Below are 20,313 nucleotides of genomic sequence, written 5' to 3' on the forward strand. Positions count from 1 at the left end.
TCTCAGATTCTCCAGCATCGGCAGTTCTTACTATCTCATAGTTATGCTAGTTGCGGTCTGACTATTTCCTTGTATGTTCCCTAACTTTTACACTCCATTCCTTTTGAAATAAAGACCATCATTCAATTTGCCTTCCTATTACTGTATGTATGCTAGATTTTTATGATTTTGCATGAGGACTCCCAAATCCCTCTGTTCTGTAGCTTTCTGCAGTCTTTCTCCATTTAAAAAAGTATGCAGTTTCCGCTATTCTTTTTGTCAAAGTGCTTAACCTCACATTTTTACATTACATTCTATCCGCCAAGTCTTTGCCCACTCACTGAACTTGTCCATGTCCCTCTGGGATCTCTTTGGGTCATCCTCACCACTAGCCTTCCCACCTATTTGTGTGTCATCCACAAACTTGGCGAGTGTACATTCCCTTTCCTTTTCCAAATCATTCATATATATTGTAAATAATTGTGGCTCTAGCACTGTTCTCTGTGGCACTCACTAGTTACTGGCTGCCATCCTGAAAATGCCCCCTTATCCCAACTGTCTGTCTTCTATCAGTGAACCATTCCTCTATCCATGCTATTACACCATACACAACACCATGGGGGTCTCTTATTTTGTACCTACTATGTGATAGTATATCAGGGAGGGGATTTGAATGATCCTAACTTTCCATCAGAAAGAGCCGACAGTCACCCAAACTATTGCTTGAGTACATACGTATTTTTTTGCTGAAGTCTTCAATGGTTTCACCTAATCTGTATTTGATTATGTTGGCTGTTAACTGATCAAGATGGCTGTACTTGATTGCTTAAGCCTGTAGACAGACACAGAGAGCTGGAGGAATTGATATCACAGGGAGCATGTACCAGAAGTTGACCTGGGCTCTGTTAGAGATGATGTGTGTAGAACTAGATGATGATGTGTGTAGGTTTCAAGTTACTTTAATGAAAAATGCTATGGATTTACAACTGGAGTGTCCTCTGAGATAAATCTGGTAAATAAAACATGCAGTAAATCAGTGAATACATAACGCCATCTTATTTATTCAGAGTGTGAAATAGCTCTCCGACTTCAATCTTAAATAGAGTCGTAGAGGTTTACAGCATAGAAAAAGACCCCTTGATCCATTGAATCTGTGCCATGAATAACCACCTAACTATTTTAATATGATTATCTGGGTAAATGGTATGTGCCTTTCCTTAACTGTCATATTTAAAGTTCAACTATGTTCCTGATTAACCCAGTAAACAAAAGAGTCATAATTGTAAAGGAATAGACGATAGATGAGGAGCTCCATTTTGAGGTAGGCAAGACAGTATGCATCATTCACAGGATTTACTGTTTAGTCCTTCTTTCTCTGTGTCATTTGCTCTACTGTTCTCCTCTGAGGTTGACATCATTTAGCTGCCTTCTCTAAAACATTAAAATCATCCCTACAGTGCAGAAGCAGGCCAGCGCATAATGCTTTCAGTTGACTCCTAGTTCTAATATCTGAGCACACAATTTAGTTGACACCCTAGCACAGCACTGAAGGAATGCTTCAGTGTGAGAGTTGCTTATACTTAGACATTAAACTAAAGTTCTACAATTTTTTTTTCATAACATCCCTACAATGTGGAAACAGGCCCTTCGGCCCAACAAGTCCACATCGACCCTCAGAGCATTCCACCCAGACCCATTCCCCTATAACCCACCTAATCTACACATCACTGAACACAACGGGCAATTTAGCATGGCCAATCCACACAGCCTGCACATCTTTGGGCTGAGGGAGGAAACCGGAGCACCCAGAGGAAACTCATGCAGACACGGGGAGAACATGCAAACTCCACACAGATAGTCGCCCGAGGGTGGAATCAAACCCGGGTCCCTGATGCTGTGAGGCAGCAGTGCTAACCACTGAGCCAACGTGCCGAATGTAAAGTTTCCTTCGCACTAATTCAATGAGGATCTGGTGAGATCTCCTTGGCGTCCAGGCTGATATTTATCCTTCAAACATTGTTTGTGGGAGTAGTGTGCAAACTGGCTCCCATGTTTCCTACAGTATAATGATGACTACCCCTCAAGGTAGCCTTTAGAGCTTTTCAGGGCTTCCATAGGACATGAAAGGTGCTGTATTGAATGAAAATCTTACTTTCACCTCTGCCTCACCACCAGCCCTTTAAGGTTTCTTTGTGTTTGATGAACCAGATGCCTGTCTGACTGGTGCCAGACCAGAACCCTGGGTGGTTTTAGCATGGCAACTTCTGACGTACATTTCACTCTCCAGTTCAGCATTCTATCCAATTTGTTGCCTGCTGCTCTTCAGTGACTGAATATATTCATCAGCAATATTCCTGCTCTCCAAACTTTACATTTTAGCAATGAGAAGGAAGAGTTGCATTTATACAACAGTGCAATGCCACACAGTCATGGTGGAGAGTGTCAAGACACGCCCTGACCTCTGAAGGTTATGCACTTTGGCAGGAAGAATAGAGGAGCTCAATATTATTTAAATGGTCAAAGACTGCAGAAAGCCACAGAACAGGGGGATTTTTGAATCCTCATCAATGAATCATAAAAGCTAGTCTAGAGAAGGTCCACTAAGCTAATATCAGGTATGAAGGGATTATTTTTATTTATTAACTCATGGCATGTGGGCATCTCTGGCTGGGCCAGCATTTATTGTCCATCCCTAATTGCCCAGAGGGCAGTTAAGAGTCAACCACATTGCTGTGGGTCTGCAGTCACAAGTAGGCTAGCCCAGGTAGGAACAGCTCTTTGTTTCCCTATAGGAAATTTATGAGCCAGATAGATTTTTCCAACAATTGACAATGGATTCATGGTCATCATTCGACTCTTACTTCCAGATTCTTTACTGAATTCAAATTTTACTATCTGCCATGGTGGGATTTGAAACCAGGTCCCCAGAACATTTCTGAAGGGTCCAGACCCGAAACGTCAGCTTTCCTGCTCCTTTGACGCTGCTTGGCCTGCTGTGTTCATCCAGCTCTACACCTTGTTACCCCAGAACATTAGCTCAGTTACTGGATTAATAGTCTAGCAATAATAACACGAGGCCATTGCCTCCCTCCCTTTCTTATGAGGAGAGGTTGAGTAGGTTAGGCCTGTATTCTTGGAGTTTGTATTCTTGAAGAATGAAAGAAGGCTTTATTGAAAGACAAGATTCTAAGGGGACTTGACAGGGTAGATGGGTGAAGGTTCTTTCCTGTTATGGGAGAGTCTAGGACCCAGAGGGCACAATCTCAGAGTAAGACAGAGACGAAGTGGAATTTCTTTTCTCGGGGGTATGAATATTTGGAATTCTTTACTGCTTTATGGTCTTACGAGACTGTGCAGTTGTTGCTCCAAATGAAAATGTCATTGTTATGTCTGCAAAAGGTAAATTGATGAGGATGAAGTCAACTACGTTATTACCTTGTGTTAGTTCTGTCATCACATAACACAGGCCCATTCTGCCAGCTGTGTAATTCAGGACATAGCTAATCTGATCAGTAGTTGTGCTACCAAGCCACTCTTAGTAATGTACATAGGAGCCTTCTAACCAAAATAGATTATGCACCCCTTCTACCCAACCTTGTTTGCTGCCATTGGTGTTCCCTATGCAGTAATTTTGATCCATCATCTGAGGTTAGATGAGGTGATAATCAGCAGACCGTTTCCTTGTTTGCCTTTGACAATAAACTTCATGGAGTCTGGTTCAGTGCTGAAGGCATCCATCGCCACCTCTGAACTAACTGCTTAGAGGCCGATATCCCAACACCAAGTCACCCTTTATTTACATGGGCATAGTACTTGACACTGGCTCGGCTTCCTCAGAGGGAGCTCCCAGAGTGAGCAGAACCTCTGACACGCCTGTTTATATCTGTCAGCCAGGGCTCCCTGATTGAACCAGATTAACAGCCCCAATCAGGGAACTCCTATTCTATGATTTTTACCTGGCTGACCTCGATACAATCACTACACCTACCTTACAACTGACTGTATATAACTGCACCAAACCTGGAGGCTTCATCCAAATGATAAATATTTCAAAGGTGAGTGATGAAGGAGGCCGAGATAAGTGGTGAGACTAAATCAGGCTGTTACTGTCTACTCTCAGGCATCCACACTGACCAATGGTGGCAGCTAATCATTGAGCCTGGTTGACTGGTTCAACTATTGCTTTGGAAATGCTTTTTAGACTTTAAACCCGAACACTGCCCAATGACAATTTCAACGGTTTTTAAAATATTTGGAAATTGGTTCATAACTGGTTGTTGTTAATAATTCTTTTTTAATTGTTTATCTGGTATTAGCTTGGATTTCATCAATAAGAACAGGTTTTATATGAACTTTGGCCTCTGTTGCCCTTTGGTCAAACTGTCACTATTCATGCTGCAGGGAGTAACTGTGAAGAAAAAAAATCAGCGTTAACTTTTCGGGTCCGGTGACCCTTCCTCAGAAGTTGACCCGAAGCAATAACTCTGAGTTTTTCTTCACAGATGCTGCCAGACCTGCTGAGATTTTCCAGCAACTTCTGTTTTTGTTCCTGATTTACAGTATCCGCAGTTCTTTCAGTTTTTATTTAGTGAGTAACAGTGCTCTGTCTTTTCCTTGCGAGCCTACAAGCCTTTTGCGAGAATGAAGTGTATCATCAGTCCAATGGCCAGGATCAGGGGTCCTGAGAGGAAGGCTAGGCCACGGCGAATGATCAGTTGTTTTGTGGACAGGATTTCTCCGACTGTGGTAACTCCAGTGTCCACAATGGAAGACGTATCCATCACCTGGTCCTCCTCTGTCTGTAGTTCCGATTGACAAACACTGGGAATCGGATTCATTGCACAGTTCCCTGTGTCTACTTCTGTAAAAGAAAGTCACATTGAAAAGTTTTGAGTACATGGTGACACCAGTGGATCTGATTGTTTTGACGTGGGCTCATGATCAACCAATGGTCTCCTATGAGTCCCAGTCACCCATGTGATCTACATATAGGAGACCAATCCCATCTGAAATACAGTGGCCAATATAACTGCTAGACTCAGGTTTGGATTGATTCAACACAGATGATCCATATTCATTGTCTATAAAAGGTTTGTTGTACAGTCCTCCTGGGTTTAAGGAACTGTCACAACTCAACACCAAATAGTAGACCAACTTGCACAGATATATTTACGCACTGCCCCTATCTATTTAAGGGATTGTTACATATTAATTAGATTCATTTTGTTTTTAAGCAGCAAATACATTTCCACCTTTTTATAATCCGTTTCACTTTCTATTTACAGTTGAGAACCCTCCACAAGAGTTCATGGAATCCCAACAGTACAGAAAAAGGCCATTCAGCCCATCGAGTCTGCACTGACCCTCCAAATAGCATTCTACCATATCCCTGGACACTAGAGGACAATTTATCATAGTTGATCCACCTAACCTGTACATCTTTAGACTGTGGGAGGAAACCGATACAGACAAGGGGAGAATGTGCAAACTCCACACAGACAGTCACCTAAGGCTGGGATTGAACTCAGGTCCCTAGCATTGTGAGGTAGTAGTGCTGACCACTGAGCCACTGTGCCACCATTGAGTTGGACAAATACTGGGTATTGTTAGAGCCATTATCATGAAATCACTCAGTCAACAAGCTGACCAGAAATTGGCAAAAGTTCAGCAACGAATCATTAACCATCAAACATCACAGGTCAGTTTCAGCAAATGGCTGATAGTAAGTTAGATTGCCGAGCGTTGTAATCAATACAATGACTGAATTGTTTTTAATCATTCAGAGGATGCAGACATCGCTGGCTAGACCAGCATTTATTGCTTACCCCTAATTCCTTAGAGATGTGTGCAAGAGTAAACCATGTTGTGGTGAGTCTGGAGGAACATGTAGGCCAGACCAGATAAGGACTGCAGTTCCCTTCCCTGAAGGACATTAGTAAACCAGGTGGATTTTTCAATAATGGCTTAATGGTTGTCATTAGATTCTTAATTCCAGACATTTACTGAATTCAAACTCCACCATCTACCATGGCTGGATTCTGGTCACTTGAACATTAGCTGGATCATGGGATTAATAGTTGAATGATGCTGTTTTGAGGCCAATACCTCCTCTCAAGAGTAAGTAGGAATTCAAACAGTTTTTAAACAGGTGGAAATGTATCTGCTCCTTGGAATCAAATGAATCAATTGCACCAAGTTAAAATCTAATTAAATAAATTAACATGCAGCAGTTCCTTCAATGGCCTTTCAGTTTCTTGTATACTGATTGTACATTTAGTTTCCTGGGTACTACATAACTTTAGTCGTGTGGTTTTAAAGTTATTCTTCTCCTCACTGATTTCCATTAGGGGTAGGTTTCAGAACAAGGTGATGAATTACAGCATCTTTGGCAGTGGGAATTTCTTCAACACCATTCAGTTTGATAGACGAGTTAGAATTGTCCCCCAGGGATGAGCCACTTCAGTTATGAGGATAGATTTGACTGTTCTCGGAATGAAGAAAGCTGAAAGGAGATCAGAAAGAAGCTTTGGTGAGAGATGAGAGATCTGGATAGAGCAGGTAGAGAGAAATTGTTCCTGCTTGTGAAAGGACTGAGAATGAGAGAGCACTGATTTAAAGTGATTTGCAAATGTAGCAAATGAGACAAAAAGACGATTGCACACAAATATGCAATGCATTGCCTGGAAGTGTGGTGGCAGCAATTTCAAATGAAGCACTGAAGAGAGCTTTGACTGATTATTTGAACAGAAACAATGCACAAGGGAACAGGGAAATAGCAGGAGAATGGCACTATATAATAATGCTCATTGGGGAGCTAGCACAGACACAATGGGCTGAATGACTTCCTGCATGTACCAATTCTGTGATAAATTGTCGCTTTGATTAACTTGATGAATATATACTATGAAAGTTTACCACGTACTCGTTTTCGTTAATTAGCAAGGTGGTTTAAAGTCAGCACAACATTCCTTTTTACCTGTTGAGATATCCTGCATTTGACCACCAGAGGCACTGTTTGCGGTGTCCATGTCTTTCACCACACCTGCATTAACCAGAGCCTTTTAACAAAGCACACAATTATCATGATGAGTGAAGGATGGGTATATCTGCTAATTACTGGGAATTAACTGATCACTAATTGTATACTTAATCTACTCCAGAGACCTGGCATTTCAAGAGTTGCATCAGGAGAGAGCCTGGAGACCTATTGGCCTGGAGTTTAGTGCTCAGCAGCAAAGCAAGGATACTTACCACTAACCTCGAAGAGCTCTGCCTAAGGAAATCTATCAACTGAGGAATCTGGTAATCACTGCAGCAGGAAATTCTCCAAGACTATGTTTTGGCGTGCAGCAAGTTGGTAGACAACACATCAAACTGATGAATTGACACTCAGTGAATCAGAAACTTAAAACACATCAAATTGTTCAAATTCAGACAGGGAAATATATGTTCAAATATTTGATGATAAGATAAAGACAAACTGACTTTTAGAAGAAGAAAACAATTTAAAAAATGTGAAATTTGCTTAATATTTTGGAGACTTTTGACACTCCAAAAAGATTTAAGTTCACTTTTCAAGGTTAGTAATGATTATTAGCAGTAAACCTGAATCTTGTACTTTGTTATAAACCCAGTTACACTTATTTATATTTTTCAGGGTTTTGAAACCAGTGACGAATGATGCTGGTAAAAGAGCTCAAGGGGAGATGATGGCCCAGTGGTATTATTGTTTATTTATTAGCCGGAAACCAAACTAATATTCTGGGGAGCTGAGTTCAAATCCCAGCATGGCAGAATTTGAATTCAGTGTAAAAAAATAACTGGAATTAAGAAGCTGTTGATGATCATGAAAGCTGTTGACAATTTTGGGGAAAAAACCCATCTGGTTCAGTAATGTCCTTCAGGTAAGGAAATCTGCCATCCTGTCTGGCCAACATGTGACTCCAGCCACATAGCACCAGCCCTCAGAAATGGCCTGACAAGCCACTCAGTTCAAAGGCAGCTAGGGACAGGCAATAAATACTGGCCTGCCAGTGCATGTTCCATGTGTGAACAAAGTAAATCAAATTTGTGAAAGCAATTTACAGTCTGTAGATACATCTGACTGTTAAGCAGAGTTCTGTACCGATTATAAGGAAGTCATCCAGTAGGATCTCATAGAATATGAGTTCCCTGATGGGGGCTGTTAACTTGGTCCAATCAGGGAGCCCTGGCTGACGGATATAAACATGCGTGTCAGGGGTTCGAGACAACAAGGTGCAGGGCTGGATGAACACAGCAGGCCAAGCAGCATCATAGGAGCCTGCTGTGTTCATCCAGCCCTGCACCTTGTTAAGCCTCTCTGCTCCTATGATGCTGCTTGGCCTGCTGTGTTCATCCAGCCCTGCACCTTGTTGTCTCGGATTCTCCAGCATCTGCAGTTCCCACTATCTCTGTCAGGGGTTCTGTTCACTCTGACAGCTGGCTCTGAGGGAGCTGGGTCAGTGTCAAGGACTCTCCGCGTGTAAATAAAGGGTGACTTGGTGACAGGATACCGGCCTCTGTGGAGTTATTCCAGTTTGTATGGCTATTTTATTCTGTACATGGTATAATCAGTAAAAAAAAGTTTACACTTGACCTTGTAGGGATTTATAAAATCATGAGGGGCATGGATAGAGTACCTGGGCAAAGTCTTTTCCCTGGGGTGGGGGAGTCCAAAACTAGACGTCATAGGTTTAAGGTGGGGGAAAGATATAAAAGGGACATCATAGGCAACTTTTTCACACAGAGGATGGTGCGTGTATGGAATGAGCTACCAGAGGAAGTGGTGGAGGCTGGTAAGATTACAGGACATTGGTTAAGCCACTTTTGTAACATTGCATTCAATTCTAGTCGCACCACGATAGAAAAGATGCTGTGAAGCTAGAAAGGGTTCAGATAAGATTTACAAGGGTGTTGCTGGGTTTGGAGGGTTTGAGCTGTAGGGAGAGGCTGAATAGGTTGGGGCTATTTTCCTGGAGCATCAGAGGCTGAGAGGTGACATTGTAGTGGCTTGTAAAATCATGAGTGGCATGGAAAATAGACAAGGTCTTTTCCCCAGGTTGAGGGAGTCCAAAACCAAACGGCATAGGTTTAAGGTGAGAGGGGAAAGATTTAAAAGGGACCTTAGGGGCAACTTTTTCACACAGAGGGTGGTGTGTGTATGGAATGAACTGCCAGAGGAAGTGGTGGAGGCTGGTACAATTACAACATTTAAAAGGCATCTGGATGGGTACATGAATAGGGAGGGTTTAGAGGGATATGGGCCAAATGCTGAAAAATGGGACTGTATTAATTTAGGATATCTGGTCAGCATAGACAAGTTGGACCAAAGGGTCTGTTTCTGTGCTGTATCTATCTATGACTCTATGACTCTTTTCCATTTGGAGGGATAGTAGCCCCCTGTTGGCCAGATGAAGAATGACAGCCAGAGTTGTATGGAAGATGCATGTGTTTAGTCAACTGGCTGCAAAACACAATGCGAAGAGACAAAGGGGTGGGAAGAAAAGCAATCCTACAGAAACCAATTGATGCAGTAAATAATCTCTATCGTCTTACCTCATCAGATGCTTTATTCCAGTTGATTCTGTAAATCACTGTCAGAAAGAAAACTAACTGTACAAGCACGCAAATGAGCATTCCACACCAGAGACCTGCAAAATAACAAAGATGCAGTAAGAGTATAGGGACAACACAAGTGTTGCTTCCCCTTACATTCCTTTATGAAACCCTTCACCTTTATCGGTGAGAATAGTGAGCCTGTGGAATTCATTACCACAGGAAGCAGTTGATGCCAAAACATTGAATGTATTCAAGAGGCAGCTAGATATAGCACTTGGGGGCGAATGGGATCAAGCTATTGAGTTGGACAATCAGCCACGATCATGAAGAATGGCAGAATAAGCTCGAAGGGCTGAATGGCCTCCCCCTGCTCCTATCTTCTATATTTCCATGATTTGACCACCTTTAGCCTCAGCACTATGGGATTTGCCCCAAGAAGAATTCAGCCATGGATCCCACGCCTAATCACTATCTACCACATTGGAATTTTCCATGTGTGGACTTTGGCCAGACACTTGTGTCAGCCCCGCTTGATGCTCACCTCTGGCCAATATTCCAATGTCTATGGTCACAGATGGAAATGACCATGGGAGTGCAGTATTGTATCTACTGGGACACAGGGAGTATTGATTGACTTTGGCCCCAAAAACCATACAAGGCTGGCTACACCCCAAAGGGGAAACATCCACCCAATGTCAATCTCCTTCTAGTCATCCCAAAATGGACTGATATCCTCAGTACTCTACTAAGAGTGGGTGCAATGTGATCATTTCTAGTAAAGGTCAAAAGGATAAACTAATGAAATTCATACCAAATACACCAAGTTTTACAGCAAACATCAGGGTAATTCCAATGGGAAATCCAATTAGGTAGTATCCGACCAGGTTGCCGATCGCTCCCAATTTTTGCTTCCCAGCTCCCCTTAACACTCCACCACACACACCCTGCAAAATAGACAAAGACAACATGGTTATAGAGATTACACACTTACACAAGTGCTATGGTTTCTATAGGAGAGAAGTATTTGTGCTTTCTTTATGAGAGGTATGACTCCAACCGGCAGAGAGTTTACTCCCCAATTTTTCTTATTTTCCCCTTAAATTAAGGGGAAATAATTCAACACAACAGCAGCATGTGCTAGTAAGTTCCACATTGAAACCAACCCTCCGGCTAAAGAGGATTCTCCTGAATTCCCTATTGGAGTTATTGGTGACTGTCTTCTATTTGTGGCTCTGAATTTTGGCCCAGCCCATAAGGACAATCTTCCATACACATACCCTGTTTTATATTTTAATAATCTGAAAAAAAACCCATCAGGTCATACCACTCCCCTCTCTGGTTATACTATACAGATCCTGGAACACTCACCGATACAGAATCAAAGAGATGAAACACAGCAGATAGTGGAACTACTTCCGCAGCCAGCTGAACAATTTCTCTGGAAAATGAAAAGAGGGATGTTAAAGAGCTTTCATACCATTTGGTAAATATGTGTTGATGAATTTTTATGTTTGAAAATTTGTTTTTACTGACTTGTCACTGGTGAAGACATAACCCACCACAGACCTTACTGCTCCAAGTATCACTGCATTTATTAAGCAGATACATGCTGTGGGAAAAGAAAAAGTCTCATTAACAAAATCTAGTTGAAGATCCACATAATGTTTTGGAAGAAATTTGCCAGTCACTGTTTTCTCTTCCTTTTTCTCATTTGGAACCTCTCCATCTCCTCTCTACTTTTGCTGATGCTGCCTGTCTATGGGGATTTGTTTTGATGGACGCCTTACACTCTCTGATCCTGTCCTTAATTTACTCCAATAGGATTTTATTTGTTTTAGAGTTTTGCAACCTAGTAAGTTGGACAATTGTATCTCAAGGTTCGTGTTCAAAGTTCTTCCTTCAAACTGTTTGACTGTGGTAGGAGACATCGTCATTGGGTTTGTTCCCATTCTCTGTCTGCCTCACTCCCTGGAACGGTAACAGTGGCTGATCTCCACTGCAGCTCCCCACCACCCCCTCATTAATCCAGGTTGTTGAGTTTCAACTGTAACTAATCCGAGAACGATTAAGGATGGAACAGGTTTGGAAGCAGAAGGAACACAGGCAGTAAAAGGGAGATGTGAGGACAGAATGAAAGGGAATTTCTGTAATAGGATTTGGGGGCAGGAGTGATTTAATAACAAAGAGAAGAATCCTGAAAGGCAAAGGGGTATGGTAATAGGATGTGAAAAAATCCAGATTGATTACAGGAGGTCTAAACCAGTTTTATAACCAAAATCAGAATTCTGGCAAATGGAATGTTACAGCAGTTATAGTCTAAAATTATTGAGAATAATGTCAAGTCCAGGTTTCTACAGGTCACAAGATGAGGAGTGAGAGATAGTAGGAACTGCAGATGCTAGAGAATCCGAGACAACAAGGTGCAGGGCTGGATGAACACAGCAGGCCAAGCAGCATCATAGGAGCAGAGAGGCTGACGTTTCGGGTCTAGACCCTTCATCAGAAAAGGGGGAGGGGAAGGGGGTTCCGAAATAAATAGGGAGAGAGTGGGAGGCGGATAGAAGAGGGATAGAGGAGAGGATAGGTGGAGAGGAAACAAACAGGTTGAAGAGGCGTGGATGGAACCAGTAAAGGTGAGTGTAGGTAGGGAGTTAGGAAGGGGATAGGTCAGTCCAGGGAGGACGGACAGGTCAAGGGGGCGGGATGAGGTTGGTTGGTAGGAGATGGACGTGCGGCTTGAGGTGGGAGGAGGGGATAGGTGGGAGGAAGAACAGGTTAGGGAGGCAGGGACGAGCTGGACTGGTTTTGGGATGCGGTAGGGGGAGGGGAGATTTTGAAACTTGTGAAATCCACATTGATACCATTGGGCTGCAGGGTTCCCAAGCGGAATATGAGTTGCTGTTCCTGCAACCTTCAGGTGGCATCATTGTGGCACTGCAGGAGGCCCAGGATGGACATGTCGTCTGAGGAATGGGAGGGGGAGTTGAAATGGTTCGCGACTGGGAGGTGCAGTTGTTTATTGTGAACCGAGCGTAGGTGTTCTGCAAAGCGGTCCCCGAGTCTCCGCTTGGTTTCCCCGATGTAGAGGTAGCCACACCGGGTACAGCGGATGCAGTATACCACATTGGCAGATGTGCAGGTGAAAGTCTTCTTGGGGCCTGGGATAGGGGTGAGGGAGGAGGTATGGGGGCAGGTGTAGCACTTCCTGCGGTTGCAGGGAAAAGTGCCGGGTGTGGTGGAGCTGGAGGGGAGTGTGGAGCGGACAAGGGAGTCACGGAGAGAGTTGTCCCTCCAGAAAGCAGATAAGGGTGGGGAGGGAAAGATGTCTTTGGTGGTGGGGTCAGATTGCAGATGGCGGAAGTGTCAGAGGATGATGCGTTGGATCTGGAGGTTGGTGGGGTGGTACGTGAAGACGAGGGGGATTCTTTTTTGGTTCTTATTGCGTGGACGGGGTGTGAGGGATGAGGTGCGAGGGATGAGGTGCGGGAGATGTGGGAGACACGGTTGAGGGCGTTCTCGACCACCGAGGAGGGGAAGTTACGGTCCTTGAAAAACGAGGACAACTGAGATGTACGGGAGTGGAATGCTTCATCCTGGGAGCAGATGCGGCGGAGGCGAAGGAATTGGGAATAGGGGATAGCATTTTTGCAGGAAGGTGGGTGGGAGGAGGAGTATTCTAGGTAGCTGTGGGAGTCGGTGGGCTTGAAATGAATATCGGTTTCTAGGTGGTTGCCCGATATGGAGACAGAGAGGTCCAGGAAGGGGAGAGAGGTGTTAGAGATGGTCCAGGTAAACTTAAGGTTGGGGTGGAAGGTGTTAGTGAAGTGGATGGACTGTTTGAGCTCCTCGTGGGAGCACGAGGTGGCGCCAATACAGTCATCAATGTAACGGAGGAAGAGGTGGGGTTTAGGGCCGGTGTAGGTACGGAAGAGGGATTGTTCCACGTAAACTACAAAGAGGCAGGCGTAGCTTGGGCCCATGCGGGTACCCATGGCTACCCCCTTTGTCTGTAGGAAGTGGGAGGAATTGAAAGAGAAGTTGTTGAGTGTGAGGACGAGTTCGGCTAAGTGGATGAGGGGCTAAGTGGATGAGGGTATCAGTGGAGGGGGACTGGTCGGGCCTGCGGGACAGGAAGAAGCGGAGGGCCTTAAGGCCATCTGCATGGGGAATGCAGGTGTGGAGGGACTGGACGTCCATGGTAAAGATGAGGTATTGGGGACCGGGGAATTAGAAGTTCTGGAGGAGGTGGAGGGCGTGGGTGGTGTCACGGACATAGGTAGAGAGTTCCTGGACCAAGGGGGAGAAAATGGAGTCTAGATAGTTGGAGATCAGTTCGGTGGGGCAGGAGCAGGCGGAGACAATGGGTCGATCAGGGCATTCAGGTTTGTGGATTTTGGGAAGGAGATAGAAGTGGGCGGTGCGGGGTTGGGGAACGATGAGGTTGGAGGCCGTGGATGGGAGGTCACCTGAGGTGATGAGGTTGTGGATGGTTTGGGAGATGATGGTTTGGTGCTCAGGGGTGGGGTCATGATCAAGGGGGCGGTAGGAGGAGGTGTCGGAGAGTTGGCGTCTGGCCTCAGCGATGTAGAGGTTAGTGCGCCATACTACAACTGCGCCTCCCTTGTGCGCGGGTTTTATGGTGAAGTTGGGATTGTTGTGACACAAAGATAGGAGCTGAACCAAATCAGCCTTTCTACATCTGTATTCACAACATAGTCAAATTAAACCATTGAAGACCCCCAATGGTTAGTTTAATTGTTCCTAACGAGACTTACCAATATCCAATCCCAGACAGTGTGATAAATTAATTCTAGACACTGGTCTTATATCTCAAATAAAAGACTTAACAACTTATTAAATACACAAAAACTTTAACAGAGAAAAATTAAACAACAAGGTAATCTGATTAATGTCAATGCTTTGAACCCAAAACATTTGTTTTCAGACTTTAATCGTATAAAAGACAGACAGACAAGCACATGCAGTTCGGGGATAAATAAAAGAAAATCGCCCAACTGATCAGATTACTTACATGGCTTTCATGTTGCATTGTTTCACAGTCATAGATAGATACTCCTTGGTTGCTTATCTGAAACTGCCAACCAGGGTCACCTTCTCAGTTTACTCAAGAAAAGGTAGTGACACTTCTAAATCAGCTTTCAATTCTCTGGGCTTCCAAATGTTGGTGAGAGGGGTTAGGCCTGCAACTTCCTGTTGTGTTGTCAGCATCTCCTCCAGAAAACACAGTTCATGTACAACTCCGACTCTGGATCCACCCAATAGACTGAACATCTTTTTCTGATGCTTCAATTACCGTTCAACGTATGCAATCTGCTTGAACATAGAGTCTCTTCCAGACTTGCCAGAACTGATTCCCAGGTACTGACTTTGTTAACAGCCAACTTCTCTATCTGTTTAAACACAATGCTATTTCTGAATTGCTTTGTCTGTAAACCATTTTGATCAAGAATCAGTCTGCAATTAACCTCCAGGCCTGGCCTCCTAAACAAACAAAAGCTTGTTTGGTCTGTCCTTTTCCTTTTACCACAAGCTGTTTCACAAAGTTCACAAGTTAGCCTCAGCTCACAATTCCCAGTTGACCGTTCCAAACAAAAACTGATAAAAGAATATAAATTAGAAACAATTAAAAAATCAGTGGGTGTTTCATCAGGTGCTGTTCCTCCAAATTGTATTGAAATTTATAAAGGGATCAGACACACTTAACTTGTAAGTATTTATGTTGCCATTACAATTTCTTTTGAAACAGGGCTGTTTTGGCAGCCTAATGGGTTTGTGTTTATTTTAGGATTTTGTGACCTAGTAAGGTGGTCAATTGTACTCAAGGTTTGTGGTAGAAATTTCTGCAGGTTTATTTTAAGCTTAAGGAACATACCCATAACTGAGACAGAATTCTTCCTTTCAATTTGTTGCAAGCAATTCTGTGAAGTCCTTGCATTGACACACATACAGCAATATTCCTGAGAAAGGGAGAATAAGGTAAAACTAGATTACTTTAGAATAAGGAGTTAGTGATAGTCCTAGAACAGAAGTATTAGGCTAAAACACTGAAAAGTATTTGAAGCTGAATTTGTTAAAATGTTAGCTCCAGGAATAAGCTATCAGAGATTCTAATCTAGGAGGTAAATTCATTGCTACCTCAAACCTATTGAGGTGTTAGAGAAAGAGATTCTGGCATGGATACTGAACACGGCTTGCTGTTATGTACTGTATAAGGGATTTTTAAAAATTTTCTCTTGTTTTGAAATTTGTAAAGGAGTGTTTTGGGTTTAATGGAATTATACTTACACGGTTTTACACTCTTTAAATTAGTATTATACATAAACAAATTAGGTTTTTAAATTTCATTTTCATTCCTTTTGCATAACAAATTTTAGATTTATTGTTGAAACAAAATCTCCAACTTTGAAGTATTATATTTCAGTCAGATACCACCTGGTTAAAACCAAAGCAAAATAAAATATGATCTATCAAGCTGGATCTCAGTCTGGGATTTAACTTTTCCAGTAATAACATCAGCTGGAATCATAACAACATTTTAAAAAAAAAAATGACAATTACAGCTTTAAGATCAGCTACCAGCAAGGATCAGCTGCTATGAAAAAGAAAGGTCCTTGAACTGTTACTTCAACTCCCAGTCTAGAAAACCAGGTAACCTGTTCTTGGAGCTTCCATATAACTGAGTTTAAACTTTCTCAGCTTCAAATAACATCTTCAGGTTTTATTCAAATGCTTCTGGTCTGGACCTATTTTATATTCCTTGCTCCAAGGTAACATTTTTACTACCTTCTTTCTTTCTCAGAAGGATTGCTTTACAGAGTCATCTTCACCCAAGGGCCTCTGCAGAACAGCCTCAAACTGAAATTAAAAGAAAACAACCACTTTATTTTTAAGCTATGGGTGTTTCTTCTAAGCTTAAAAGAAGTAAGACTGGAAGTTCCTAACAGAAACTGAGATGCACCATTGTTTATCTTGTCAGATGTAAATCTCACAATGGACAGAAGGCTCATTAGTTCTGAAAACTACCTCTCTATCTAGTTGCTTTAGAAGAGATCACCATGACTACAGGAATACTGACAAGTTATTCATTAAACCCTTCAGATGCACAGAGAAACCAATATGTCACTAACGCAAAATTCAACATGCAAACTTAAAAATAATTGAGATTATAATACCATTTTAAGGATCCATCGCAGCATCTACAGGGCATGACCCATCTTCAGTCACAGTTTGGTATGAATTAGCTGATCTGGGCTGGGGATTGGCTGGGAGTGGGGGTTGTGTGGGGTAGTAGAAATTATACAATTAGCCTCAGTGTCCCAAGATGAGGCAGAATAGAAAGGGGACGGGATACATCCATGGTTTCATTTATCCTGAACTTTACACTGAGGTCTTAGTCCAGCCATTTTTCTGTGCTCCATTACACAGTCAGCAGGGGACGTCTCTGCTAATGGTTTTTGCAGTTTGCAATTCCATTAACATCTTTCTGATAATGAAGGAGCTTAGACAAGGATCTGGATAAAAGCTTGCCTTAGCCTGTTAAATGACAGGTAAGGTTTACATAACAGAAGTGCCAGGTTAATCACCATCTTAAGAATAGGACTTTGAGCCAGCTCCCTGTGACCTTCATTAGCAAGACCAGTGCTGAATGTACCATCACCAAATTCCTGGAAGTTCATCATTACCCAATTACGGAAATGATATTAATACCATCGTTCTAAGGACACAGGAGAGAAGTCTGGTTATTAAAGTTTCTCCATCATCTGCTGCCTCAGATGAAGGATGTGATAGAATACTCACCAGTCCCCTGCTATAGCTGCAACAGCACTCAACACCTTCTAATACTTGATTGTTCCCCTGGCATTAGACTCAGTGGCCATGCCCTTCACTGTTTCCGCATTGTGACTGCTATATGTATAACCTGCAGGATGCAGCAACTGCTAATGTTACTTCAGCTGTGTCTCCTGCTGCCCCAGGGAGGGAGAGGAGAGACAATGTAGAAGGGGCACCATCACCAGCAAATGGCCATCCAACTCCCACACCATCCTGCCTGGAACATCGATCTTCATTCCATCATGGTCACTGCATCAGAATTCCTGGGATTCCTGTCAAACATCATTGTGCAAGGATGCTAGCATTGTGGCACCCCCAACATATTCCCAGGGAAACTAAGAGGATGAAAACACCGACTGTGATGTTACAATCCTAAAACTAGTAGATTGTTTTCAAAACCTTGTGTGTAGACATAAGGCTAGGACAGAATTGGGCTCAGCTATGATAAATCTTGTAGTCAAATAGCCCACACCAATTACTTTTTGGCTCTTAAAGAAAGAAGGATCAATTTGGAAGGTAATGGAGGATGCTGACGCATAAGCGTCTATTTCCCAGAGAGCAGCTAAACCCTTCAGGTGGAAATAAAAGGTGAGACCATTGAATCAATTGTGAGGGTTACATTGTTTGATTACTGATAATTCAATGGGTTCTGTAGTAATATTGCACAGATCTCAGAATGGTACTATATATTTAAGACAGTTCGATGATGTGTCACATTCTAGTGAATAAAGGTCTCCATCATACTCTCTGTACCCCCAGTCAGTTGGACAGATGGACAGCCAGCTAGTCATACAGTCACAGTCAGACAGTCACACAGTCACAGTCAGTCAAAGTCAGACAGTCACAGTCACAAAATCACAGACAGTCACAGTCACAGTCAGACAGTCACAGTCAGATAGTCAGATGGTCGCAGTCACAGTCAGATAGTCAAAGTCAGATAGTCGCAGTCACAGTCAGACATTCAGTCACAGTCAGATAGTAATAGTCAGACAGTTACAGTCACAGTCAGACAGGCACAGTAACAGTCAGACACTCTCAGTCAGACAGTCACAGTCACAATCAGAAAGTCACAGTCAGATAGTCACAGTCACAGTCAGTCACAGTCACAGTTACAGTCAGTCACAATCAGACAGTCACAGTCAGAAAGTCACAGTCAGACAGTCACAGTCAGACAGTCACAGTCACAGTCAGACATTCAGTCACAGTCAGATAGTGATAGTCAGACAGTTACAGTCACAGTCAGACAGTCTCAGTCAGAAAGTCACAGTCACAATTAAAAAGTCTCAGTCAGACAGTCACATTCACAATCAGACAGTCACAGTCAGATAGTAACAGTCAGACAGTTACAGTCACAATCAGACAATCACACTCAGTCACAATCACAGTCAGACAGTCACAGTCAGACAGTCACAGTCACAGTCAGTCTCAGTCACAATCAGACAGTCACAGTCACAGTCAGACAGTCACAGTTAGATAGTCACAGTCACAGTCAGACAGTCACACTCAGTCACAGCCACAGTCAGACAGTCAAAGTCATAGTCAGTCAGTCATAGTCAATCACAGTAAGTCAGTCAGTCACAATCAGACAGTCACAGTCACAGTCAGACAGTCACAGTCACATTCAGACAGTCACAGTCAAATAGTAATAGTCAGACAGTTACATTCAGGTAGTCACAGTCACAATCAGACTGTCACAGTCATATAGTAACAATCAGACAGTCACAGTCAGACAGTCACAGTCACAGTCAGGCAGTCACAGTCACAGTCAGACAGTCAAAGTCAGTGACAGTCACAGTCAGTCAGTCAGTCAGTCTCAGTCATACACTCACACTCAGACAGTCACAGTCAGATAGTCACAGTTACAGTCAGACAGTCAGTCATAGTCAGTCACAGTCAGACAGTCACAGACACAGTCACAGTCAGACAGTCACAGACACATAGACAGTCAGGCAGTCACAGTCACAATCACAGACAGTCACAGTCAGATAGTAACAGTCAAACAGTCACAATCAGACAGTCACAGTCTGATAGTCACAGTCACAATCAGACAGTCACAGTCACAGTCAGACACAGACAGTCACAGTCATATAGTAACAGTCAGACAGTCACAATCAGACAGTCACAGTCACAGACAGTCACAGTCAGACACTCACATTCACAATCAGACTGTCAGTCAAATAATAATAGTCAGACAGTTACATTCAGATAGTCACAGTCAGACATTCACAGTCACGGACAGACAGTCCCAGTCACAGTCACAATCAGACAGTCACAGTCACAGTCACAGTCACATTCAGACAGTCACAGGCAGACAGCTACAGTCACAGGCAGACAGTCACAGTCACAGTCACAGGCAGACAGTCACAGTCACAGGCAGACAGTCACAGTCACACAGTCACAGTCACAATCAGGCAGTCCCAGTCACAGTCAGACACAGTCAGACATTCACTGTCACAGACAGACAGTCCCAGTCACAGTCAGACAGTCACAGTAACAGTAACAGTCTTACAGTCAGACAGTCACAGTCACAATCAGACAGTCACAGTCACAGTCAGACAGACACAGACAGTCACAGTCATATAGTAACAGTCAAACAGTCACAATCAGACAGTCACAGTCACAGACAGACACTCACATTCACAATCAGACTGTCAGTCAAATAATAATAGTCAGACAGTTACATTCAGATAGTCACAATCAGACAGTCATAGTCACACAGTCCCAGTCACAGTCAGACATTCACAGTCACGGACAGACAGTCCCAGTCACAATCAGTCACAGTCACAGTCATATAGTCACAATCAGACAGTCAGACAGTCACAGTCACAGTCACAATCAGACAGTCACAGTCAACCATTCACAGTCACGGACAGACAGTCCCAGTCACAGTCAGACAGTCACAGT

At 43.2% G+C, this 20,313-nt stretch overlaps 1 protein-coding gene across 4 annotated transcripts in view; it reads right to left on the minus strand.

The window, feature by feature from the left end:
• Positions 1-4,253: 4,253 nt before the first annotated feature.
• Positions 4,254-20,313, minus strand: part of LOC109924302 (multidrug and toxin extrusion protein 1-like) — a 46,725-nt gene continuing 30,665 nt past the window's right edge. For 3 of the 4 annotated variants that reach the window (XM_048612579.1, XM_048612580.1, XM_048612578.1), the window contains 6 exons: positions 11,092-11,167; positions 10,927-10,996; positions 10,370-10,502; positions 9,556-9,650; positions 6,956-7,037; positions 4,254-4,840 (listed from right to left, as the gene is read on the minus strand). In XM_048612579.1, coding sequence (XP_048468536.1) covers positions 4,602-4,840; positions 6,956-7,037; positions 9,556-9,650; positions 10,370-10,502; positions 10,927-10,996; positions 11,092-11,167 — 695 coding nt within the window. In that variant the 3' untranslated portion in view covers positions 4,254-4,601. Of the gene's footprint in view, positions 4,841-6,273; positions 6,482-6,955; positions 7,038-9,555; positions 9,651-10,369; positions 10,503-10,926; positions 10,997-11,091; positions 11,168-20,313 lie in introns of those variants that run through there. The other variant, XM_048612581.1, reaches the window with a different exon arrangement.

Source organism: Rhincodon typus, chromosome 26 (assembly GCF_021869965.1).
Source record: "Rhincodon typus isolate 14 chromosome 26, sRhiTyp1.1, whole genome shotgun sequence".
Classification (NCBI taxonomy): domain Eukaryota; kingdom Metazoa; phylum Chordata; class Chondrichthyes; order Orectolobiformes; family Rhincodontidae; genus Rhincodon; species Rhincodon typus.